The 27,976-nt window shown below is 43.6% G+C and overlaps 1 protein-coding gene across 8 annotated transcripts in view; it reads right to left on the minus strand.

Moving 5' to 3' along the window:
• Positions 1 to 27,976, minus strand: part of TMCC1 (transmembrane and coiled-coil domain family 1) — a 63,641-nt gene that overhangs the window by 8,696 nt on the left and 26,969 nt on the right. For 6 of the 8 annotated variants that reach the window (XM_021542556.2, XM_021542550.2, XM_021542551.2 and 3 more), the window contains one exon: positions 630 to 1,564. In XM_021542556.2, the coding sequence (XP_021398231.1) occupies positions 630 to 1,564 (935 nt within the window). Of the gene's footprint in view, positions 1 to 629; positions 1,565 to 2,408; positions 2,443 to 10,891; positions 11,179 to 27,976 lie in introns of those variants that run through there. The other 2 variants (XM_021542557.2, XM_021542558.2) reach the window with 2 other exon arrangements.

Genomic DNA, 27,976 nt, shown 5'->3' on the forward strand with positions numbered 1-27,976 from the left:
GGGGGAAGACTGATGGAAACATGGGTCACTTACAATCTCCATGACAAGAGTACTGTCAGTATCTGACATTTAATTCAACTTCATTGCCCTGAGATCTGCCACTGTGGACTGAACAGAGAAGGGAAGATATCTTAGTTTTGGCACATGTCCAATATCATGTCTTTTTAGAGAATCTGAAGAAAGCTGGAATGTTTCTTTCTCTGGTAGATATGGATCTGAGTGTTGAAAAAGGCAGGGTCAAGTCATGTCCACATTAGTTCCCTGTCATTTGCTTTGATCCAAACCTTTTCAGTATTTTGTGCAGGGCAAAGCACTGCCTGATAACAGTAATTGCATCAATGTACTCCTGGGTTTAGGACACCTTATTAGACCTCTTCGGCTTCACTTTTTATCTTGAAAAAACTTTGAAATAACCTTTTTCCTTACAATCTCTTTTTGTACAGATAGGGAGGTGAGTAGCAAGATAGCAATATTTATAAAAGGCAGAACTGGGAGGGAAAAGTCCTGAGAAGACCTCAGAACTATCCACTTGAATCAAGCTGCTGGGAACAGCCTGCTGAGCACTACCATCCCCAACTCTGGTGCTTTGCAATCACAGCATTGTATTGTCAAAGTACCACAGCACATACCTGTACCGCTCCTCCTGCAGGGTCTGCATTATTAATGTGTAATCCCTCTGGTAGCGAACCTTAAGGTCCTCAAATGATTCTTCCAGTCTTGCCTGTGTCTCTCGAATTTCTTGAATCTCATGCAGTATTGCATCAAACCCTGAGCTCTGCATATCCAGAGTGTTTGTTTTGGAGCTGGAAGCTCCCACAGGGCCCCCTGTTGTACTGTTGGCTCCCACCGAGCCTGATGTGGCACTGGAGCAATCCTCTTCACTGCCATATTTTGGGCTTGACTGAAAGTTCTGAATAACACCTAGAGCCTTGCCACCTGCCCCATCTTCCTGGCCTTCTTCTAAGGAGTCTTTCAGATTAGCAATATTGTCTGCACTCCCAAACTTGTTCCTTATGAGGGAGGCAATCTCCCGGGGTTTGGAAACCACAGCTCCTGCTGCTGAATGTGTGGCCTGGGAGAAACTGGAAAGTCCACCTTTTACACTGTCTACCACTCCCTCACTGAAGCCAGTGACTTTTGCTCCAACATCCTTCAAACCCTGATGCATATCCCTGAAGACATCCTTTGGCTGCCGAGGGATCCCATTCTGCTCAATCTCTCGCAGCTTTCGATGGTAATGTTCCAGTTTCTTCTGCAGCTGCAAGATGGTCTGGGCTGACTTTTGATTTTTCTTCTCAAACACTTGCTTAATGCGGGCACTCTGCTGCTTGTCTGCATTGTTGGCCAATTTCAGGTACTCTGCCACATTGTCATCACGGGCTGTTTGCTCAATTTTGATCTGCTCTGTCAGCTTCAGTATCTTCTGCTGCAGGTGTGTGATGGCCACTTTTGTCCGCTGCGGATCTGGGGTCCCATCAACAGAGTCTGCATTGATGCTGCCATCAGTGCTGGAGGCCACGGCACTGGAGGTCTGCGCCAAGCTGCTGACTTCCAAGCGCTCAATCTAAGCACAGAGAGAGAAAGAAACATGAGTGCTAATCAGCAGCTTCATCAACAGAAAAGCTTTCCTTCTTTATGCCAACCAACTTGGCAAATGGATATAATTCTGGAAAAAGGTTCCTTTTTTCAGCTGGCCAGGAGACAGTATCAATCAGGAGAGCTTCACATATTTTACAGAAATCGGCAAAAGTTTAAAAAAAAAGCAAAACCTCTCATACTTGACTCCACTTATCACCTCAAACAATTCAAAACTCAAGCAAATATGCAACAGGGCACCCCAGTTTGGCAGACCAAGTACTCCAAGATATCAGTACAAGGGCAGGGGCTCAACTAGCTAAAGAGACCAAGATAGCTAGAGAGCAAAGAGACCAAGAAGGTAATTGAGAGCAGAAGCTACACGGTTTAACTCCACTCGAGTACAGCAACTCGAGTCATTCCTAGTGCTTCACCTGTCTGAATTGCAGCAACAGCAAAACCTACAACCGATCTACTACGGTCAGTGCTTGTAACAGAAAAATGGAGCTTGAGAGGCACCCGAATGCACGCCTTGCCGCGGCAAACCCTGCGACCAGGCATCTCCGAGTGGCAGGAAAACAGTGAGTTTCAAAGGACAAACCCCACGTATGAAGAAAAAGAAAAAAAACAAGTTACATGCTGTTCCAGCGCAGCCCAACCCGCCAAGTACCCGCCGCGAACCCGCGAAGAACCGGGCGGGCAGGTGCGGCCGCACCGGCGGCTCCTGACCCGGGCATTCCTCCCTGGAGCCGACCACGCTCCGATCCCGGCCAGCCCTGGGTCGCGATCTCGGTGCGTCCTGCGGCGGAGGAACCCCGCGGTGCCCGCCGTACCTTGTCCCGCTCCCCGTGCATGGCTCCCGCCGGCCGCCCGCCGCCCGGGCGCGGCTCCCGCCGCACGGCCCGGCCCGCCCGCCCCCTCGCGGCTCGGAGGCCTCCCGGGCCGCGGAGCCGAGCCGCGCGCGTCCCGCAGGGAGCCTCCCTGAAAGGGTTTTGAACGGAACGCGTCCCGGCGCGGAGCCCGCGGCAGCCGCGACTGCTGCCGCACGCTCCGCTCCCGCGGCTCGGCGGGGACCAGCCGGCAGCTCCCCGGCTCGTTCCACTGCAACAGCTGCCAGCTGACCCGCCGCTACTGCCCACTCGCAGAACCATGTCCGTGTTTTTAATATGCGCTTTACAAAACAAAAATGCTGTTTCAGTTAACTGTACCCTCTCTCATGATTAATCATTCCATATTTAATGCAAAAAACCCGGCAGGCTGCAACACTGGCCGGCGCCGGGGGTTAGCCAGGCTCCTTCCCATAACCTTGAAGTTCTCTGTTGTCCCATCAAGAGGAAAACCAGACACCTGGGAAAGTAATTGATTCATTTTCTAAAGGAGTTTAGCTGCTGGAAACCACAGAATATAATTTCTCAGTCCGTTGTGACTCCTGAAATATCAACTGCTTTCTTAAGAGGGTTTAGTTGTAGAAACCCAATGGAGCTCTGAGTAGATCAATGGAAAATTGGTGCTAAGAATTAATATTCATCAGTGGGACCAACACTATGCATGACATCAGTACTGCAAACGTGCTGTCTCTGAGATGTAGGGACGTGCATTTGGAAGTAATACACATTTGTAAAGATACCTCTTCTTGGAACTTGTAATTTCATTAAGATTTTTCCAGGGCTGACAGTGATCAGATTTCTCCCTATGGCCTAGACGATCACAAAGACTGTGGCTGTGCAGGGCATGCCTGGCCTGGGAGCATCACCCAGCACCCATGGCACAGCTGGTCTGTGCCTCACCCGCAGAGCAGCTCTGCCAACCAGCCGCCACCCCAAGAGCAGCACAGAGCATCTGCAGCACACCAAGACAATCATATTACTGTTAACTGCCTACAAACCAAGGGTTTCTCAATCCATTCTTAACAATCTCTACCTCCTCCAGAGCAAGGACATTTTAGTATTGAATGGCAAACAAAGAAAACCAGAAAAATCCACAGTTTTGATGCAAAACTTCCACAACTGAATTTAACTTATTTTTTATTTTTCTTTTCATAATTGATTTTTTTCTGGGCAGTGGTAAGGATGAGTGAGCATGGTGCTGACCTGGTGTCTCAGAACTAAACAACTGCTCATCACCAGTTCTTCTGCAGCCCAGAGGCTCCGAGATGAAATCCGCACGGATCAATGCCTTAGGACTACTGGGGCTTTAACACTACTTTGCAGTAAAGAGTTTCTATCAGCTTAATTTACTCCAGGTTTGGTCTAATTAGTGTGTGTGTGTGTATAAATAATTACCATAAATTACACTAACAGTACACTCTTCCTCTCATGACACAAGTTTTGTGAGAGAAAAATTTAGAAGAAACTTTTCTCCCCCTTTTGACTTCAGCAAATCTGCCTAGGTGCTCTACACCTGTGGTAGAAAATGAACTAGAACAGCAGTAATAGAATAAACCAAGTTGGGATAATTGCTTTATAATTACCAGTTGTGTGGATATTATTCTGAAATAACAAAAAGGGTTATTTCCAATTCAAAAGGAAAAGACTGAACAAGTGCAGTTCTAGAACAGAACTGAAATAATTTAAGGGCTTTGTAAAGGGAAGACTTAGCACAAACTGAGTCCCTGAGAAATGTCAATGACATATTACTGAATTTGAGATGATGGTCAATCTGTCCTGAAAAGATGCTGGTAAATTAAACACTATAATGATCAATGCTTGTATAAGAATACAGGTTACAATTCAATAGTCAGTCTCTCTGGCAATACAATTTTCCATTATATTTGACGGTCCAGATAAGGGGAGCTGTGTGCCCTCCCACCAGGAGGTTTTGGCATCATGCCACAAACCAGACAAAATCATGTGAGGTGAGGGCCTTATGCTTTCTCTCTCTCTCAAGATCTTACCAAATTCTCAACTGTTAACACTCTCAGGCTCTTCTTCCTGTACAAGCTTTCCAATGTCTCTATTCTGCAGCACACAATCCAAAAACACCTCATGATTCTGCCTTTTGGTGCTGTTGAAGATTAAATACAGCAGTTCCTTTAAAGGTATTTCGCCCTCCTAAAACTCCTCCAGTAAAACCATATACTGGTTATTCACCAAGAAGATGGACTGTTGCTTTTAAACACTCAGGGCAGCTGGCCTAAGAAAACAGCAGCTTTCAGAGCAAGCCTGCTGCAAGGGGGCAACTCCTGCTTCCTCCTCCCTCCCCTTGTGAAGCCTGGAGCTTCAAAAGTGTGAAAATTGTTGTGCTACTTAAAATAAACACATAAAGCACAAAGTGAGACATGGGAGCTCAGAGTGAGACTGCACAGCCCCAGAAAGGAGCTAACAGCACCAGAGGTGCCTGGGTTAATCACCTTCCCAGTGACTGCAATACCTGACTGGCAGCTAAAACTAACCACGAAAGCATTCAGAACTTGTTTTGCTTCCTTTTCCCACTGTGCTGAAGGCAATACAGTCATACAGGCAGAAAACCTATAAGACTCATAGAAAGTCATAGGTTTTAGACTTCCTGTTTGGAAACACCATTCAACAGCATCATTAGCACATGGCAAGGGCAGGGATGGGCATAGGGACTTGGCAATCCCCTCCACACTAGGTGACAGATGGTCTTCAGCCTCAGGCAGGCACAGGAGCAGAGACCCAAAATCTCCAATGACAGTTACAAGGGAGCTGGTTTGTTAGTAAGTAAGATCTCTAATCACTGCCTTACAGAAAATAAAAATGACAGGGGAGAAAAAATCCCACCATTCTTTGTGCCTGACCACATCTGCAGAGTACAAGCACGCCCAGACCCTATTTTGTTGAATCTACATTAAAAACCTAAGTGCACATTTAAATAAACACACACAGAATCCCCAGCAGGTACAATGAAGAGATACTTAAATATCACAAATTACTATTACACATAACACATTAGATTAAGTGCCATCAACAGCCACAAGTCACCTCCCTGCATGCCACCTGCAGCACATGACTCTTGAAACACATGGGTTAACGTGGCACCACTGTCTCATGAGCAGTCAGTGCTCTGCTCTTCTGGATCCAACAGTCATTCATATGGCACAACTTACCACAGGTCCCAAAGGAAACAAAAAAGTGTCACAAACTACTTGGGTGATGCAATAAGCTCTTTATGACCTACACCTGATTGAGAATTAAGAGTGTTTTTCTAATGCTTTGCTTTTCAAAGGTTGTTACTGAATCACAGATCAATTGGGGCTGGAAGGGACCTCTGGAGTTCACCTGGTCCAATCTCCTGCTCAGGCAGGGCCACCAAGATCCAGTAGTTGTCCAGGACCATGTCCAGAAAGCTTTTGAGTATCTCCCAGATACTACTTTCACATCCTGCATTTGTGGATCTGTCTGTACGAGAAAGTTGGATCTGTCTGCTGCAACACTGCCACCCATCTGATACCACCAAGTCTATGGGTCATTATTTATTTCTAGTTGCATATTTCTGTGACTGCAAATCCTGTGCAACAGCATATGTAAGGGAGAATATTTCTGTTCATTCATCTCTCAGGTAAATACAGACAGAAGATCTAAATACTGCTGCACTGAACCACGCCTACAGACAACTGCTCACTCATACGTGGATTCATTTATGAATCCACCTTCCCTCAGCAAGTGTCAGAGTGTGTACTTGCTCCCACTCCACAAAACATCTCCCTTGGATTTACTGTCAAGAAAAAGGAAAAGCAAAAAACATGTCTAGTGTGATTCCTTGGGACACACTGCAGTTATCCTGAAAAACTGTACTGACCGACTGAATCTTCAGAAGCTGCAGCAGCTTTGCTTTTTAACAGCCTCCAGCTACTCACCCACAGAAACCTATGGTCATCCTTTACAGCAACTGTTCTGAGGTATCTCTAACATGCTCCTAAATCCAAATTAAACCTGGCTAAGGAAAGCACACAAACAGATGGACATCTCAAGGAAGTCTTGCTGTGTGTTTTTCACAGAATAGCTCATTGTTTATATTATAAAATGGGGGTTTCTGAAAGTTATAAAGCCTTTGCCTATGGGCAATTAACACTCAAAATGACGGGAATATCGCCATGGATATGGGTAAAAAAAACCAAAAAACACTGCGAAAACAAAAAAGGAAAAATTACTCTGAAAAATAGTCAAGAAAAAATTCCAGTACAATGCCTTTGCCTGCCTCAGACAGCTTGAGCAGGGAACCAACACTGTGACACCAAGAGGAAATGGCTTTACACCTTACTCACAGTAGTTAAACAGTCATGAGTGATGACTGCTGCAACAGGAATGCACTAATGGTACACCTGCCAACACAGAGCCCCACAGGCCTGCTCTGCAGAGAGGGGAGAGGGGCTGTGGGCAACCACAAAGGGGAAACATTTCACACATGCTGCATGCAACTGGGCATTCCCTTTCTTTAGGGGAATCCACGCCAAGCAGTTCCCTGCCTAATCATGTACTGGCACAGCCTGGGGACAGACAGGACAGCAGCTCCCTCTAGAGCCAAGCTGCAAGCTCACTGGGAAGCAAGTGATAAGGTGCTTGGGGATGCTCTTACTACTTTCTGAAATGTGGTTCACCATCAGGTCCAAGACAGCAGAAACACCACTGCAGGGAAAGGTGACCTGGGACTGCTTCACTTGGCACTGGTGCCAAGAGCAGCATCCCTCAAGCAATGGCCTGAGGCACACAAACAAGCCCTCAGCTTGGGATTTGGTAAAGCCAGCTGCAGAGCAACTTGCCCATGGCCTTGTACCTAATTCAGTATGAAATGGAGATGTAACTTCATGCACCACATCAAGTGCCAAGAATAGTTTAACTGTAAAGCTAAACTAGAATACAGTTTAGCTGTAAAGCTGTCTTTTCCTCAGAGCTGTCACCAGTGAAATTCATCCCAAAGCAGACCAGTATTCAGCTGCAGCACTCCCTGGTGTTGGGAGCAATGATGAAAGATGCTGCTGCCACACAGCATCATACTCGCTGTACCAGAGGCAGTTTCTGTCACAACCAACACTCCACGTTCCACAGGGGAGCTCCAGCGAAGCCTTGTCAGTGAAGCGAATTGCTGGTCACAGATGCGTCCCCCACAGTACTTGCTGTCAGCACAGGGGAGTTCAGTGGGCTCCACATGTTCTCCCTGCTTGACTCCACCTGCCCAGAGCCCCCTGCCTCTTGGAAAGCAAATGTCTCACTTACTAAGTGCTTAAGAGGTAGCTGAAGCTACAAAGCTGACCTCCACCTTTCCTAATTGTGATTTAGGCACATGCATCCCTGATGCCCATCAGCCCAGTGTGGTGGGCTGAGGCAAGGGACACTGCACAAGCTTCTCCCTTGAGCAGGACTGGAACATGTGGGACCAAGAACCAGTTTGGCCCACAAGTACTTAGTGACATCCCACAGACAGAAGGGATTGACACAATACAGTAGAACGTCTCCCTTAAGAGGTTGCCTACAGCCCCTTTAATTCCTTTTAAACAGCATTGCTGCCAAAGACATCACCTTCTTGACCTCAAATTTCTGAAATCTTGAGAAAAAGATATTTTTGAGCACAAAAAAGTAAGGCTTGATGGCCCAATTTAGTAATGGTTTCCTAAAGCTAGACAAGTCAAGCAGAAAATCATCCATGTTGACTGAATAAACAAGGCAACATTGAGGGTGAGGGAAGTCCAAGGGAACGGATACAACAATCTGGTCGGAAAAATAAGAAAGAACTGAATTATACACAAGAGCTCGTAGGAGGTGATAAGGGATGACACAGCAAAAGATACGGCCAAAATAACAACCATGGATGTTTATTTTAGCAGTTCCTGATTTCTAGTGGGGAGTGCCAATCAGGCTAGAAGTTACAACAATAAGGATAGGAAATGAAGTAAAGCTGAGCAAAAGTTAAGTATAGGAACCAGCAGAAGAGGGCAGATTAAGAAACAAGTTTATACAAGCTTTTATAAGGAAGTGACTATGTAAAATGATGTGGTTTTTTTGTTTGGTTCTGATTTTTTTAAATCTCATCCTATTTTCTCTAGTGCTTGAGTCACATCTCATTACCTGAGATACAAAAATTTTGTTAATATTTCCCAGAGAGTAAAGCAGTTTTGGTTTTGGTTTTTTATGCTTCAAGCTGCTATCTGATGAATAAAGATTATTATTACATGTTATATATTAATTTGTAAAGAACACAGTTTAATTTTATGGTCCAAGCTAACTTTGACTTGCAAAGCATTGGAGCAAACTGGGTCTGAAGTCTGGAAGGACAAATGCCTCTGCATGATCCTTCTGCACAGAATAGCCCTGTGTGAGAGCAAAGATTCTCCCTTTTTCGGGGGATGTGTCTCTGCTGACGTTTAACATGCACATCCCCTCCAAGTGTTTAATCTGAAGGGCTCCAGCAACTATACTTCTACACTTCCTTCATTTCTTTATTTGTAACTGTAGTAATTTCTGCAGGTACAACACATAGCGTGACCATAACCAAAACTCCTCCATCACGTTTCAATCAACAGTTCATACAATATTAAGTATTTCAAAACAACAAGATTCACGCTTCCTGCAATATACTGCTTTACCATTCCCACAGAGCATTTCTTGACATATTTCCTTATTTAAAGCCTTTGTAGTATAACATACATGTAGTACCAGATAAGATCACACTTGTCACAGATATGCAGTACAGCTGTTTCAGACTCCTGCTTCATTCAAAAGCAGCTTGTTTACTCCAGGTGCTGCAAGTGCTCTTGCACTAGCACCAACTAAATCTCTAAGATCATTCCAAGTTGAAACACAGCTCGTAAAGGACAAGACACTGTGAACAAGGGCAGTCCCTTCAGCCCATGAACATGCCCTCCTCAGGGCTGCTGATGCATGGCACAGATGCCTTTGGAAACCTGGAAGAGAACAGCAAGCAATGAGACACCAGAGAGGAAGATACATTCAAGGGATGACGAGCACCTGTTAGGGTCAGGCAACAGGGCACTTGTCCAGAAATCCACTGAAGTAGGTAAATACTGAAAGCACTGTGCTGCTTTCAGTATTCTGCAAAAGCTAAGAATTCTCACTGAGAACTCCATTTAGAGATAGCCCTCAGTGCAGCATCTCCTCAACACATGGTAGAGCTGCTCAGGCTACCCTGACCCAGCCTAGAGAGCAAAGAACATGGTACCCTGTGCTCACTACTCCTCTCTTCAGCTCTCAAGAGTTGATGGAGTATCCTGAAGTTAGATGTGACAAGATGCAAAGCACGCAGATCTATCAGCCTGGGATTTTGAACGTCTGTAACCCCCCGGGCTTTCCTGCTGCCCTGTACCACTGCAATCTATACCTCTGCAACTCAGCAACAGGCATTTTTCCTGAGAGCCAACTGTGTGTCACTTTTATTATAAAGACTAATGAATGCAGTGAGACCAAGGTATAGAAGGTATTATTTTCCTTTAAGAAAATCTGAGTTAATTAAATAAATGCAGTAGACATATGTCTTTCAAACACAACAGGAATACTACTCAACCTTTCAACCATGCCTCTGCAAAGTGTAACAGACTTCAGATAAATCATCAGCTATGGCCAAAAACCAGTTTGGATTCCAGATTTCTTTTTTCCTCAAACGCTGGACCACAGAGCATGGGAGAGATAACTACAACAATTCAAAGAAAAATAGCTTCTATTTTGTGTTGCAGATCAGAGCATCAAAGACCTTACTGTCTCTCTTTGGTATTTAATAAATGGGGGAGGAGGGGAAGATACAGTTTAGTGTTAACGCAGACTGAAAAAGGGCAATGCTGAGCCACACAGCTCAATGAAACAGAAGAAAAATACTTAATCATTTCTGAAGGTCACTGGGTCTATGGGAGGCAGCACACTTACTTTTCTTTTACCTGGAGAAGAATATGGTTCTGTAGTTTGTTTACTACTTCCTGAAAATACATTTTGCACAGCTAAAAACAGCAAAACAAGAGGTAACATTAAAAAAGCTACCATTGCAAATACTCCTCTCTGACACTGGGCTGCACCTGCATCTGCTGCATCTCCTATCTCTCTCATCACTCACTGTATCATACAAACCAAACCCCAAAACAACAAAACTAGAAAATCCCAAAAAGCAGCACCACGTTTGATCTTGTTTATGGATTGCAACACTCACTCAGACAGGAGCCTTTTTGCATTTCCCAGCTTCAAAAGCAAAGAAAAGCTATATTAAGGAAAACAACCACTGAAATTCAACAGCAGTGCCCAGAGGAAAAATGGAGTGCTTCCAAGGCTGATGCACAAAATGAGGTCAAGTTCTACTGGAGACTTAAATAAAACAGCCAAACGTGAGAGCTACAACTGTTCCCCCACAACCTCCTCACCTTTGTGGGCTCACAGAAGTCCCTTTCACAGCACATGCAGGTACAGCAGCACCACATAAACATCACCGTGCTGCCATGGGCAGCCTCGGCGCTGGGCACTGCCCGAGCAGTGCCGCGGCCATCGGCTGGACCGAGCGCCGGCTGTGCCGCCCGAGCGCCGCTGCCGGACGAGCATGGCTGAGTGCCGGGCCAGGCTGAGCCCTGCTCCTAGTGGGGAGCTCTGCTACGGGCTGGGAGCAGGACCAGGACGCGGGATTTAAAGCTACAGGGCTTCCCAGGCGCTGTGCAACGCCTGACACTATTTTTAAAACCATACCTTTGAGCCAGAAAAACAGTTTAGGATAACAGACAACCAAATCAGGAGCAGATCAATAGAATCCAAGTGACACAGTTCCTCAGCAACACAACATAACAGACCTGGGAGCAAAGGCCAAGCAGAATTGACACTAGAGATTCAAAAATGCACAGCAGGACATAAATCCACCTATAAACTATAAGCTCTAATTATGGCAATGCTGAAATGCTATTTAATATTCACTAAACAAAATTTTCCGAATATTAGTGTGATCTCCTGGAAGGCTGAAGCTCTAATTTTGTCACAGAAGGACTCCAGTTAACAACAAAGCCAGCACAGCACTGTTACTACAGCCGACTCTGGAGCATGAAGAAACCTCAGCACCTCTTATCCCCTACCCTCAACTTCTTTGTCAAAGAAAATGTGTTTTACTATCATATTTCAAAGAGCAAAGGCTCATTATCCTTTCTGACAGCTCTGACTCACAGCACCTTATGCCACCCAGCCCCACTCCTTCAGACTCATTTGTAAAAAGCCACCCTCACCCCCCATGGCTACTTCTCCCCTTGCTCTTCTTTGTCTCACTGATATTCTGTTTGTAGCAAGTATTATCACTCGCCCAGGACAGAGACAAGATGATCCAAAGACAAGCCATACATAATCTAAGTCTGGGATCTTCAGAACTATTATATTTAGAGTGTGCAAAGTGCTCCCAAGGCTGAAATACCAGGAACCACCAAATCTGACAGGAATGGAGTGGGGAATTTTTAGGAGTTCCCCACTGCATGAATCCTGGAGCATGTCCTGAAGCCACCATATTAATACAAGGACTGAACTTTTCCATTTTAATTTATATGTGTCCCTTTGAGGTAATGACTCTTTGAGGCTCTGACAGACATCACAGCGCTATGGTTTGGTAGGTTTGGGTTTTTTTCAAATAATTTTTTTCACTTGCAGTAATGCACTGGTAATGTGAAGAAATTCTGCACTGAAACGTTAATTCCTAAAACATAAATTTTAGGAACCTAACAGAGGAGAAACTCCTGACTGACTCAGATCACAGGTAATGTGGAAGAAAATATTCCTATGTGCAATATTCGGTTTTCATTAAGAAAAAAGAGGAATTAAAACCCAAAAACATGTTCTGTAAGAACCAAAATTAGAGAAAGAATAGCTGAAAATCCATTGTCTCAAATTATATTGGTACGTCAGGTGGCACTTCTGAAAAAGCATTAGGATGAAATGGCAAGGGCATTGTACAGGCCATTTAGAACAAACAGGAACTGAGAATGGAAACACTCCATAGGGCAGGAGAGATGACATCTGATTCATGAAGGAAACAAGCCATGCTGGGGTGGAGATGTTAAATGATACGGCCCTAAAAGCATTTCTGTGGTAATTTCTGTGATGTCAGAGAACAGGACATGAAGGACGATGGATGAGGGACAAGGCAAGAGGAAAGTGGATCTCAGAAGAGTATGTGGTGCAATTTCTGCAACTGGGTCACCTGCAGTCCCCATCCTCCCATGGCAGACAGGTGCCTGGGGTACCTGGACCCTGCAGTGGGGAACTGAGGGAGGAGGTGCCAGCACTGGTGCCAGCAACGCCGCTCCCTCCTGCGCCGTCGTGCTCTGCCACGGCACCGGCTGCCTCAGAGCCGCAGCTGTCAGCGGGTCTGTGTCTTCCTGGGAGGAGCCCAGGCAGCAGCCCCACCGTAACCAAGGCCAAGATGTGCAGAGAACACCAATGAAAATGAAACTACCGCAACTGACCATAATATAATGGATTCCAAACTGCAACACACTGAGGTGAAAATGACTGCAAACCCCAGAAACTACAGAAAATCTAATTCAACTGACATTTGCATTACTATTTCTCTGTGGCTATTTTCAGGGTTAAATGGTAAAAGGATGTCTAAAAATTTATCAACTTATGGGAGTATTAGATACTGATAGTCTCTGACTATTGAGTACACTAACAAACACATTCAAGCTGTAAAAAAGGCTCTTAAACAGAAACATTGGTATTAGTCACTGACCTGTACCAAACAAGGATCCCAGCCCACATCTGCCTCATCTCTGTGATCATCCACTCGTCCAGCAGGGTCTCATCACAAACACCCTGACCGCACTGCACAACACTGCGGAGAGCGCCTGACTCCATCCATTGTGCCGCAGAGCAACAGGGAGCAACAACCAGGCCAAGAGGCATCCACTCTGTTGCAAGAGTCCAGTGAGAGTCCTCTATTGAAAAGCCACTGTCTAGGCTAAATGCAGAAATGGAATAATTTCTATTCTTGCACAAGTTCAGAGCACACACTGGATTTGGAATCAAACTCTAACACAACAGCAAGAAATTTAGCGAAAAAAGAAGTCTCTTTTTCAAGGAGCTGTTTCAAATTCATATGGCAGATTTCCCTCTCAGAAAGCAGTATTTATACTGAGAAACCTCCAGATGCCCAAGATATTTTTCTGTTAACAACAGCAGATCTGATTTAATAGGGGTGAGAGGGAATTACAGTGAAATTGCTTGTGCAGAAAAAATGCCATTAGACTTATTAGGAAGCAGTTGATGTTGGGTGCAACCCAGTCTGATTCACATGAATTTTACTACTATTCAGATAGATCATTTCACCACATAAAGCAATAAACACATCCATGAAAATATGCTAATTAGTCTACTTAATATAATCAGAGAGCCTTCAAAAGATTTATTGCTACAGAGCAATAAAACCAAACCCCGCCTACCAGGCTGAATTTCACCACCAATAAGAGGACTCTGTCTCACTCATCCAAAAGGAACCCATGCTTTCTTCAGAGAGTTTGTATGGCAACAGAGCACTGGTGTCCCATGCTGTAAAAAGGAGACATCTATACCCACAAAGAAATAAAAACATCATACAAAGAGCATCAGTAGCCACTCTGCCACGCAAACAAAATTCAAACAGCTCTGGCAGGTCTGTGCAGGTCTCACTGCTGCAGGAATTCCTGCAGAATTGTGACCCTCACCTCCCTCATGTGACAGCCTGACACAGCAGGAGACAGTGGCCATTGCAGCTGGAGCCAAATGATGGCATCAAGCCTCAGCCACACGGGGAAAGACAGACATTCCAAGTGCCTCAGCCAAGAACTAAGTCTCCTCACTTGAGCCAGTACTGAGAAGAGTAGGGAAGGGATGGGGCACTAAGTACCCTTCCCTGCTACAAGTGTTTTCAGTATGGGGATGCAGCCAGGGGCAGTTTGTAGCTTGCCTACATTCTAGAGTATTTCTTTCCTGAAGTTACTCAGATGACTAATTGCAGGTGTGGGAGTAAATGAGCTTTGATGGAGCCTAAAAACTTACGGAGATTAGATGCTCATATGACCCCTGTAACCAGATGAGAACTCTTTGCAGGACCCTTTAAAACCAAAAGGTTTTGGAAAAAAATACAGCAGGGGCTAAACTTATTTACAAGGAAAAATCTGAATGCTGTCAAATATTAAGTAATGCAAAACATTAAGTGAGAGAGTGAGAAACTAGCAGAAAATTCAAGTTCCAAGTTGCCTTTATTGACTAGAACGTTGTAGAGCCAGTGAAGACATAATATCCCAATGGCACTCCTGGATCAATAACCTCAGTGATATGAGGCCTCCTGCATAAGGCTTCCTGCTTAAGTCTGTGGTGATTAGTAAGTTCCTGCACAGTTGCAAGACTTCAGTCACAGATCCCTGGTCTTGATCCATACTATTCCCCAAACTGAAACCCACCAGACTGTTCCCATGCTTACTGCCAAGGACAAGGGCTGAAGCCCCCTGAACATTCTGCTGGCATATACGAATTATGAACCTGTGTGTGATTATAAATGCTACAATAGCCTAATTGTATGAGGTACCATTTGGGCCAGAAGCACTTTAAGCTAATTCATAATTTAACATTTATCTTCTAATTTAAGTTGCTAGACTTCAAAGTCACCGCACAGAGCTGGAGTACCCCTCCTCTGTACACACCCACTGGAACAAAGCCAGTTTTGACTATATTTGTCTTTTGCAGATTTCCCTCAGAGGATGTGCTGCACAGGACTTGCTTTCTTTTTACTAGTCACAGATTCTTGCCGCAGTTTTAATCACCAGAAGAAAAATAACCTTCCCTTTCTCCACACCTGTTTCCAGAAGTACTCCAAATGTTTCCATTAGCACTTGGGGGTGAGGTGGGGAAATGAGAGAGAGAAAGGTTATTTCATAAATCCTGCATCCTATAGCACTGATGTCAAGTGCAGCCATACTGATGGGATTTTTCATAACCAGTTCATCACAAAACCACCACTGGGAGTCTGAAGGAAAGACCATGGCAGGCTGAGACTACGCAGCTCACAACTGGGGTACCCACAGCCAGAGCAGCTATCACTCAGCAGATGTCCCCAGGGACCATGTTGGAGAGGGAATGGCTGCCATGGATGGGCAGGTCACCCTTCAGGGGGTATCAACACCAAGGACATTTCCCAAGGGCATTGTTGTGATCACTGCTGCATCAAGTTGACTCACCCACAGAAATAATGAAGGAAATCTAGCTGCTGCCTGCCAGATTGTGACTAGACCAGATCTGCATATACATGGTTAAATGATGTCTAGTTAGAAATGGATTTTTCAGTATTTCTAACCTAGTGTCTCTCTAGGGGAGACTAAACAGTTTGTCTATTCCGGCTACTCATGTGATGATCCAAAGCCTCACTTTAATCTGCTAGTACTGGTTAAGCTCCACTTCCAAATATAGAATGGAACTTTAACAGCCAAAGGACATGCAAAACTGCAGTAAATTCTTGTCCCATCTCCTTTCCTTTCCATTTCTCCAGGTACAGGAAAAACTGACGAGTCCAAGAAAATTGCCTACACCTCAGTCTGGCACTAACAGATGAGTGCTCACCAATGGCTGCTGCTTCATGATCACTGGGATCTGCTTCCAGCCACAAGGGAAAGCAAGGGGAAAATGAAGTTAAACTTCAGCAGATCTGAGACCAGTAGCATGGGCTTTAAACCCATGCTTGTTTTGTCCATAAACCATAGTCTTGTTTTTTTAATAAGCAATTAATTAGTTAATCTGTTAGAAATCTGCATATAAAACATGATCTTCCTCCTTCATGATGCATAAAATTAAAGACACTTAGCACACTATCCAACATGGCTCTGGTTCAGCAGAAACCACAATCGGGGCAAAATGCCCAATCGCCATAAAGGATTAAGTTTATCAATAAAGTAACCTAAAAACTGCAGAGTGATGAAATGGAACATTTCCAAGAAGACTTGGTTTGTCATTTCTCCATACTGCTGGCTTGAACATCACCACAGTGTTTGATATGTAAGTCTAACTGACACACAATACACACACTCCCCAAAAAGCACATTTCTTTTAGTCTTAATGCTCTGTTTTCTCCAATGACAATTTGGGAAGATACACAGCTGTGGTTGAAATTGCTTTAATTTTCTTCAAAAAGAATTTAACTTGCCAGTTTTTGGTCTTGCTGCACATCTGTAAGTCAAATTGATTACTTCTGGTTATCATGTAAAGCTTTTTGAGCTACCAAACTTCACCTTCTCACATTTTCATTTTATTAAAATATTAGAAAAAAATAAATCACAAAAAACCAACCAAAGCTCAAACTCACAAAAAACATCTTCTCACTCTGCAGCAACTGTCTTTGTGGTTGAGTTTTGCCATTCACTTACTGAACGTTGTTAAAGTGTCAACGCAAGCCCATACTGATACATGGAGTGGGCTGGGGGTGAATCACCATACTTGCAAATGTGAGGTGTCCTGGTCACCACATGTGCAAGGCAGGATCTAAGACTGAAGGCTTTGTTTCTACCTTGCAATGAGCCCAAAGTGTGCAGCAAGCACAGTACATAATGGGTTACTGCAGTTTAGCTCACACAAGCTTGCTTGTTAATTCAGTAATATACCTGAGGCCTTATGCTCACTAAGGTGGCTTGGATACACTGAATTTGACAGCTCTCCTCTCAGCATAAAATTTAAATGTTCTTCCCTTTAACCCATATTTCCTTCAACTGCTGGAATAGGAAGAGCAGAAAATCTGATCCTTTCTGGCTTTGTTGGAAAGGTATTGATATCCCAGATACTTGCAGCTAAGATGACAACACGAGAAACTGAATTTTTAAAACCAAAGTATTAGTCATTGACATAGAATACATACCATAAACCACCTGAAACCAGATTGACTAAAAATGTTTTTTCCTTTTAAACAGATCAGTCAACATGTATCCAGGCATCTTAGCCCAATAATGTCCCCTATAAAAATATAAGAACCCTTCCCTGAAAGCAGCAAAAAATCTAAAAAGCCTATGGTTTTCCTTCTACTCCCAGCTCACCTCTGAATTCTGCCAGTGGCTCTACACACTGAGCCAGCTGCTTTGCAGAGCTCCACAAAAGGCTCCCAAATAAAAAGAAAATAGTTTGAATGCATTTAGTATTTTCACATTTCTTTATCCCAACAATGCAGCTCTGTCCTCTGGGAAGGAGCATGCTCAGGCTGAACACAGAGCATTATTTTGCCCATCCCATCCCCGCAGAGCAGCCCGAACGCTCTGGCTCTGCAGGGACACCTGCAGCCCAGCCCTGCTGCAGCCTGGGACAGGGCCCATCCCACCACTGCCAGAGCCTGCACCCAGCAGAGCCAGAGGGGGAAATCACGGCGCTCAAACCAGTGCTGATGACAGCAGCAATCCCAGCAGAGACTGGATTTCCTCTGCACCAAGGGGAGGGAGCTCCTGGGGGGTTCCCTACTGTTTTCTTCATGAAACATCCAATTTTAGTTGACCAAAATATTTCCATTGAAATATGCAGGTAGACTTTCAAAGACCAGCACGTTTCTCTCCTGAAAAACAGGGAGTTTCCTAGAATTGTCTTACTGTCCTTATAAAATGCAGCCTTTATATGCTAAAGAGGTCTTAAACACTACCAAAACTTGTCTCAGCTATGTTTCTTCCGCTGTTCATATTCCCTACTGTTCACTGAATCTGTACATGGCACTTTCTGACTAATTCCCCACATTCTGTGCTGTTTGGGACATATTCCAGAAGACTTCGCAGAGGATTCCCATGAGGAAGCCAGACCTTAAAGCTCCCTGGAAGAAATCACCATAACTGGAAAAGCATTAACCATACTCCTGAAACAGACTTCTGGTATTACAAACCTTTCCTAATCACTAAACCGTTCAAACCACAGATTCTTTGCATTCATGAGGAATTTTTACTGCCACATCCAGAACAGATCAAGCATTTGATGACAAAACCAGCATCTCAGCGGTGCAAGTGGGTTTTCTTATTTTAATGTTGAGTACAAGCTGGGCCACAAAAATTGCTTGTTGTGAAGCAGAAAAACAGCAGCAGAAAAAACCTAAATCACTTTGACGAGAGGATGGACAGGAGACATTTGATTTCATTCCCTTGGTGGCACAAGACACAGCACCTTGCTGACTGATTTTTTAAAAGCAAATTCCAGCAGCAACAGCAAACAGACATGCAGAGCCTGGGTGTTCAGTGGTGACTCAGGGCTCTGTCCAGCAAACCAACCACATCCACAACCCCAGTACAGCTGACATCCAAGAAAGAAGAAAGCCCCAGGACATACGGTTCCAGAGGCAGGCAGCGAGTTCTCCATGCTGAGTGTGCAGTGAGGGCAGTACACAGTGTGAACCCCAACACCCCTCCACTGGCCAAACACACTGCACCACAGCACTATGCTGGCAGAGCTCAGACCCAGCCCTGCCGGGCTGAGCTCTGCCTGCACAAAGCAGGACCTTGTAACACGATGCTGTAGTGCCCTGGGTGTCTTGGCAGGAGCCCCAAATGCGTGTTTGAAAAAGCAACTGCAACCCTGAACAAGTGAGGCATGAATGCGCTGCAAGCAGAGCCACCGAGGCTGCTAAAAATACTTCATCCCTGACCCTGTCAAGAACACATCTCAAGTGAGAGTCTAGTTTTCTGAGGAATACTAAAACCAAAAAGCAAAGTAGCTCTGCTGGCAACGGTCTTGGAAGTTTATTTAAAAAAACCAAGCAAAACCCCAACATACTCTTGAACGGAAAAACACATCATGTTTTATTTCAAGGGGAATACTGCTGAGCTGAAGGACATGCTTTACACCTCTTCACCTTGGCGCTCTGGGCCAAGGTGCAACCTCAAGATCTCTTCCTTTGCAACCTGCCAGAGGAGATTGTTGAGGCTCCTGTTACAGGTTAAGGAGTCAACTACAGACAAATCCAACCCATGCCCTGCTGAAAGGGGCACAGACATGTTATGTACTGTGCAGTCCTGTGTGAGATAGATGGAACACCTGTCATCTGGTTGGCAGCCTGCAGTAGGTACCCTGTACCAGTCAGAGCATGTTTCACTAACCCAGCTCACTGGAACTAGTGTTTGGCAGCTAAGGAGTACAGTTGGAGTTACATAGCAAATCCCACCAAAAGCACCATCTCTCTTTTCCAGCTGTGCAATCCTTGGCATTGCTCTCATAGAGGGAATCACACACAAACACAGCAGGAACATACTGACAGGCAGCACTCACTGTCCTGCCTTCTCTGTCCTGACTGGCCCATGACTCTCCTCATCTCAAAACCTGGTCTCAAAGTAGGGAATAAAACTTTTTCAAAAGTACCTAGTTGTTTTCTGCTTCCTGACTGGAGTATTCCCACACATTTTTAATGACAACTGTCACTGGTTAGCTGAAAGAGATGCTGTAAGACTACAAAGAGTACCCAAAGAGGACAACACATAAACCTCACTCAGAAGACAGGCCAGAGCAGTGCATGAAAATACCCCCTCATAAGCAACTCAGCCAAATAATTGCTGAAAAGTGTCTCAAGTTGTTAAAAATAGAACTAATTTCTGCACTGACAGATGGAGTTTCAGTCAAAATATCCACTGAGCCACTTGAGTAATTAAGTGTTCCTTCTCCATGGCGTAACAAAATAGCTAAAGCAATTTACTGCCCTTTCTGAAAAATGGGATAGAAATACTGTTTGATATTTTTTCAGTGAAGAAATGAACAACAGTAAGGTTTACAGCACTGAGCTGCAAGCCTCTAGCTGAAATGCCACCAAGTCATCCACACCATTCTCTTCACACAGAGAATTCAATCCCTCAGGTAATTACCTCCTGGAACAGAAAAGTCATTTCATCTAGAAATCAAGTTTACTCAGGGGAAAGCAGACAGAACTCTAGATTGGGGATCCTCAGTGACCAGAAAGACAGAGTTAGACAGAGGGCAGCTGATGGATAGTGAGTTTTTTTAAAAAGTATATGTACAGTTTTTGAACAGCTACATGTAAAATTCAGTCTTCATGACAATACTAATCCTGTATAATTGCCCAAACTGTTTATATTTCACAGAGTCAAGTTTTTCTTTTCAACTCTTCTTAGCACTTCATAGAATCAGAGAATGGTTTGGGTTAAATTGCATCTTAAAGACCATCCAATCCCAACCCCCTGCCAGGGGCAGCTTCTCTGGGCAACATGTACCAGGTCCTCACTACCCTTACAGTCAAGAATTTCTTGCCCATCTCTCACCTAACCCTATCCTCTGTGAGTGTGTAGCCATTCCCCCTTGTCATGTCACTTCATTCCCTTGCCCAAAGCCCCTCTTCCAGCTCTCTTGGAGCCCCTTTATGGATTGGAAGGCTGCCCTTCAACAAATCTTAATAACCTTAAACACTTTTTCTCTGTAAACTTGGAAGTTAATTAATGTCAAATTCCCCTTTACTTTGCTAAAACCATTAATTCTCTAAGTTTAAAAAAATACAAGGTCATATTCCAGATAGATTAATTAACAAAAGCATTTTGTAACAAATACTGTAAATGGAAATCCAGCCATGCTGTGTCACGACATGAGCAGATAAGAGGAGGATGATCATTGAGCCATGTGCAAGTGAACTAAAAATTTTCCATGAGATGAACTGTGACAAGAATTCAGGCACGACTTCTAGAAACTACAGAACAGCCTGAGCAGTCAGGCTGAGTGCACTGCAGCATGTGTGTGCTGGCTAACACTATAAAGCCCTGACACTGCAAAGCTGCACAAACACCACCAAGTGCTCATTCCATCCCACATCAGTCAGAGCTTCTCAGGTTCTGCACAGAGCAGCAGACAAGCAGCTCAACTGGCACTTGGGTCTCTCTTCTCCCCAGCTTCCCCCAGGCTCACTAACCAGCCTCACCAGCAGGAGAGGCACATCATCTTCCCATATCCAATCAGCCAAGGCCCAGGGGAATAAGCCTGCTGGCGGCAGGGAAAGCCAAACTCCTTGGCCTCTGCTGGAGCATGCAGTCCCAGGTAACCCAGCACCATCCAGATATCAGCATGAACCTGACCATGGCCCCATGAGCACTTCTGCAGCATGGCCAGGTAATAGACACCCCAAAAACCCACAGAAGACATAGGGCAACAGCAGCAAAGCACCACACACAGATTGCACAGTACCCAGTGCAGGCACTTCCTCAGTTAAAAGCAGAACAGCATTAAAGTTTATCCCTTCCATTACCCTCTTTCCACCAATATATACATTTAACCTGGATTCTGAAAGGATGCAATTTCAATATTTAACAATGGTTAAACAATAAACATTTGGCTGACTAAATTCCAGCAGCTCTCCAGTGACACCTGCAGCAAGGTCCACTCTCTACATTTCTGATCAAGTAGCAGCAAGTTCCATATTTCCCAAATCTTATCAATATTAGGATAACATGAAAGCTAGCACAGTCTTGACTTCCAAATATCTAACAAAATAATTAAGTCTAGGCTCATATAAAAGGATCCTCTTTGAATCTTCACAGTTCTCCTGCCTCCATCAATACAGAAGGATGATAAACCCACTGACACAGGCTGTCAGTGAACTGCTAAATTGACCTACTGTCTCTCCCAGTTATCCAGTTTTTCCCACACAATGAATGAAGGCATTCTCAGAGTATTTTACATAAGAAAACTCTTGAAGACTATGTAGAAATTAAGTAGTTAGTGAAGAACTAGAAAAGATCAACATATCTCAATGGTTTTGAGAACATTCGTAACAGAAGAACAAGTGCCCCTCCAAACCAGACATCACTTGACAACCACACTCTACATGGGAAGGATTCCCCTTTAAAACAGGATAATATATATAATTTATATAATATATAATAATATATATAATTTATAACTCATTCAGTGTTAAAAACAGCTGAACAGTTGATGAGTTCTGAAACCAAAAACCTGCAGCAACCAGCTTTCTGGTTTTGCTAGCCAGCCACATCACAGGCATTTGCTTGGAGAAACCTGTAGCACTGAGGCCACAGAGCTCTGTGGTGCCCAAGTCCTACTGGTATTCCATGTGGCGTTGTAGGGGAACACCTATCTGGGAATTCCTCATCTGGGTCTGGAAAAATAGGAGATTCAGCCAAATTATGTGCACTGTGACTGAACTTCAGTGGCCAAGGGAAACTTCTTGCCCAGCAGTTTGCAACCCAATTATTTAGATCTATAACAGCACAATGACTTCTTTGCACAGTCTTTAGCTTTTCTGCTCTCTTCTGGCATGAAAAGCAGTATTTTCTTCTTCCTCTTTACTTTTCATGAAAGTTAGTATAATCCTATATTCTCTATGGTGGGCAGAAAAGAAACTTTAGTCCCACTCCAATACATCAGTTCCACACACTGATGACCTTTGGGCAGCAGTTCTGCACAAGTATGGCACATGCTTTGCAGTTCAGGCTCCAGTGAAACACCGCCTCCCCATCAACCTGAAACTCTTAATTTCCTCTGTTCCTGTTGCCGACGTCAGCAGGCTGTAATTATTTATTTCTGATGATAGAAATATTTCTTTCCCCTGTAAGTTTTTTTCCACTATCAACAGGATCCTGGGACCTCTCACACCACAATGTAGGCAATGGGTCTCAGTGCACTTCTGAGGCAGACAAGCACAAACTGTGCCTGCACAAAGGCCATCCTGTGTTAACTGAAGCACTCCAACATTTCCTTTTCTTAGGGAGAAGTTACTGATTCTAGAATGGAGACTTTTACAAGTTATACACTTTCCAAACATGACTTCAGTGTTCACAGGCATCCAAGAGTTAAGTAAAACCACAAAATGTGCAGTAAACACAGAGAAAATATTTTTCTGCAGTTGAACATTTATCAAGGGCACTCCAGGAAAAAAATTCAACAAAACCCCTCTTGTAGCAAAACTTGAGTGTGCATTCTGGTGATCTTGGATTCCGTTCTTGCTAAGCGTGTGCTCTTTGAATGCCCCATCACAAAGCTCAAACAACAGCATTTATAATATGCTGCTGAAATATTTTATTACTCATATTTCAACTCCAAATACAATCTTCTATTTCATGCATACTAAAACCTTCACAGCAAATCTTTGAAGGACAAGAATCTTGCTATCTTATCAATTCTTCCTGTCTGTTTTAAATTGTATCAAAGCTGAGAATGCAAGAAAGGAATGTTTTCTACGCTGAACTCTCTATTCAAATAACAGTTGATCTCAGGGAGATCCAAACTGTGTCTCAAGTTAGGAAAAAACCAAATCAAACAAACAAAACTAAGCAACCAAACACCCAAAACCAAAAACCATCTTGCTCCTTTACTTTTCCTGTCCATAGGAATAGGTAGCTGTAAGGTGAGCAAGTCAGCTCCCTCCACTTTGGGAACACTCAGCAAATATGACTGAAAGAACAGGCAAATTCCACCTTTGAACAACCAAAATCCTCTGAATGGAATCTCAACCTCTTCTCTGCTCAAGCACAACTGTTCACAATTAATCTCCAACAAGAATTATTTTGGAGGCCATTGTGACGTTCTTTAGTCACAAGAGGAAGTCCCAAACTGGATATCATGTAAACGTTGAGAACTAACTCCTCTTGCACCATTATTTCATTTCCCCTGAATTTCCAATGCCCTCCACCAGCATAAGGGCTTTTCTGTCCCTTCTGGAAAGGACCTAGTTTACATGTACATCTTTATCACTGACTGTCACATCCAGAACAGAAAGACTTGCAAAAGGAGAGCAAACTTTTCTCTGCCCCTGAAAAAATACTGGCTGAGGAAATAGCCAACTGGTTTGTCACAAGGAATTGAGGGGAAAGGGGCAAATTCTACACAAGCCAGAATCTCTACAAAGAACCCTTAAAGGTAACTAATTCAGAATAAAGATGCCAACACTTGTAATGCTTCTTTTGATCCCTGACGGGGGGAAATTCCAGTTGCTACTGCCATCCAGCCACATGTAAGTACCTATTATGAAGTATGATGATCTCCTGTAAACTGCCATAAGCTGCAGGAAAAATGCATTTATGTAAGCTGGATTCCCCTATAGTCTGTGTTCACAGCCTTATACATTTTAAGTCTATTTGGCAATGAGCCATTACATGCAATTTGCCAGACCCCCAGCTGGCATGGATGGGGCTGATCCTCTGGATTATTAGTAATGCTTTCTTCACAAAGAGAAGTTCCCAAATCCTACCTCTAACATCTCTGCAGGTGTAGTTTTACAGACCCTGTTAATTACCAATATGAAAGATGCTTCAAGTCTATTTTACTTCCTCACTGTCATGGCATTCATGGAGCTGTTACACAGACACAAAACAAACTCCTCAGGAAACTTGATATTCCAACTTGTTCAATCAGAACACTAGAAGCCCATCTTCCTTTCATAAGATGAATGTAATGTCTCTGTAATATTTTCCCACACATTCCTCAGAGCAAGATGATGCAGTGGAAGCTTCTTGAGAACCCACTATGCCTAGAAAAGTTCACAGCATTTCAAGTCACTCATTCCAAACCAGCACAGCCAGCAATGCTTAGAGACCTGTTTGCACATTGCCACCTCTAAGCTTTGTGTAGACAAGCCTTTTGCCCTGTACATCATGCAATATATCTGCAGGAACAGAGTCAAACCCAAATAATGCGAGGAGCAATACACTGCGATGCTCCAGTTGACTTGTCTATAACAGGGCACTCAAATGACCAACACAAGCCAACCTAACACTACCTTTCCTTTAGAAGCAACAGGAAAATTCTGAATAATTGCCCTTGCACTGACTGGGAGAAGTTCATCCCCTGCATGACTCAAGGGAGGACACACACCTGAGTTATGGTGAGGCGTGCCTGGGACAGAATTGCAGCACACCACAAAAGCTGCAGTGAAAGTGAGCAACCTTCTATCAGATGCCCCCAGCAGTAAGTTTCATCACATCTATCAGGAGAAAAAGGTTAATCTAAAGGTAATCCACTGAGCTACCAATGTGGTAACAAATATGTCCTTGTAGCTCAGATGGTCTCATTAGATCCAACTACCCCACTGGCCTTGTTCAGTCATGAGTACAACAATGCCATTCCAGTTCCACAAGCAAATTTGATGAGCCACAAGGAAACTGTGTGCCTGCTGCTCTGTTAAACATGACAATCAGGTTGAAATGCATAAAATTTCCAAATATTCCTCTTATTTCTAACTTTTCCTCACTATTAAGTGTAGGCAAGCTACACCAGATATCTAAGGACAGTTTTACCAAGAACTCCGTGAGACCTACTACACGGTAGCACATAGATACACTCCATCCTGTTGCATCTGCAAGACCACAAGCCGAGGAAGAGAGACCTGAGGAAGCTGGGGCAACACTGCAGGAAGAAGTTTTTTTACCTATGTCAGTGACAAGGAGAAATGCAGCCTGTAATGTCAAACACAGTCGCCCCCATCACCTTCACACAGGAGAGCTTCTTTTAGCTCAGCTATTCCCATGCTATTTCAACACAACACACTGAAGTTCCTCTCGCATACATAAGCTCCACACACACAAGTGGCAACAGAGAGACAGTTCAAATGCTGATAAATCCAGATTATACTTGAGAGCAAAAGAGTTTGGCCTGAAATTATTAATATTTTAATGTGCTGGTTAAATGAATGAAGTATCAATCATAGTTCACAAAAATTACTTCTTTTTGGCTTTTTCTTTCTTTAAATTGAACTTAACTGCTTGGCTCACCGGAATCTTTCCCAGGAAAGGAGTACCTTTTGAAAAAGGGGATGCATGATAACTTAGGAAAGCATCCTCAAATACACTTCAATTTGTGTCCATTATTCTCCTTTCATAAACCCAGCTAAAACACCTGAACAAATTCAAGTTGCATAACAGCTGGATGCAGTTTTGTACTATCACCCCAACAATGAGGAATTTCTCCAACACATCAGCAACAGCACTTCTTGAGATCTTGGTGACAGTAACTGCAGGGCCTCCAAGGATGTCCAGACAGTACAAGATAGAGAGCACTTTGAACCACAATTCTCTGAAAACACCTTGGATACTAAAGGTGGAAGGGAAAACATGAAAAAAAGGGAAAAAAAAAAAAGGCATTAACCTCATTCATAGGAGGAAGGTGGAGACTGGGAACGCTGAAATGAGTTGACGGAAGCCATGCAGTGCAAACAGCCCAATGGAAAACCAGATCTTGGAGATTAAAGCCTGGATCATAAGGCCAATATTTCTCCTTCCTGCATGAAGTCCTGCTTTTTCTTTGCTCAAGTTTTATAAGCACTGGTGGCAGCATTTTTCAGTTTGCAGCTCTCAAATCTGCACAGTCCCATTCTTTTTGAAGCCTCCACCGTTAAATGTGGTTAGAAACTGCAATTTTGACCTTGTAGCTGCATAACACAGGCATGCCGCATAATAATGCCCAATTTCACACAAGAAGTAGACACACCCTGGGAGCAGGTGCTCCAGGTCCTACAAATGAATTTGCCAACTCTGAAGTGTAAGTCAACACCCATAAAAGAACTAAGGTTTTCACACAAGAAATACTACTAAAGTTCTGTTTTATTTTTATACAGTCTGGCAGTCATTGCATTTCAGCTGATAAAGGTATCAGCAAAATTATACCTATTTTCTATGCTTTCCTTCCAGCAGATGAAAGGTCATTTGCCTTTCTTCTGACAAAGACTCCAACACACAGGGATTTCCCATCTAAAGCACAGCAAGGAGATGCAGTTCTCATCCTACATCCAAACTGAGATAAATATAATTCCTTCCAATTGTTTACACAACTATGCTCTTTTTTTTTGTAAACACAGATCAAGCTCTCATCTTCTCCTTCAATTCACCACACTATAAGAGTTGTGCAACTTTTACAATTAAAACAGACAAGTCAAGAATATGTCAGGGCCAGACAATTGTACAAAGTAGGTTTGACACAATCAGAGCTAATGCAGTAAAAGACACAATTGTGTCAGACAACACAAAAATGGAGAGAGCTAGAAAAACAAATCGAAAATAGTTCCCCTCTAGTAAAAAATCAGTGAAAACACTTTTCCAAATCATCCCGCCCACCTAGAAAAACAAGGATTAAAATTGAGTTATCCAAATGAGTTCATTTTAAACTATTTTGGCTGCCCTACATAGATAAAGCTTAGATATAAAGTTCATTACTAACTAGATCAAGCCACTTTTGAGGGGAAGATTAAACTCCAGAGTGTCTGTGGAGGCTTCTACTGCTTGCAGACACAGCTTGACACATAACAAGGCAAACCCTTAAAAGATGCAGGTTTCACTTTTCCCTGAAATGCCCACATCAGTTTCTTTAAGATGAGGAGGCTGTAAAAAAATTACAAATTAATTAGAAAGATACCACATTATTGCAAAGCTGTAGCTTTTCCCAAGACATTTTGCAGGATGTGAATTCTGACCTATTTTAAATGCTGATGACAGCATTTTAGAATTCTGACAACTGCATTTTAAAACCTCGACAAATACACACAAGAGGGTGGGAGGGAG

The sequence above is a fragment of the Lonchura striata genome, chromosome 12 (assembly GCF_046129695.1).
Source record: "Lonchura striata isolate bLonStr1 chromosome 12, bLonStr1.mat, whole genome shotgun sequence".
In the NCBI taxonomy this organism is placed as follows: Eukaryota; Metazoa; Chordata; class Aves; order Passeriformes; family Estrildidae; genus Lonchura; species Lonchura striata.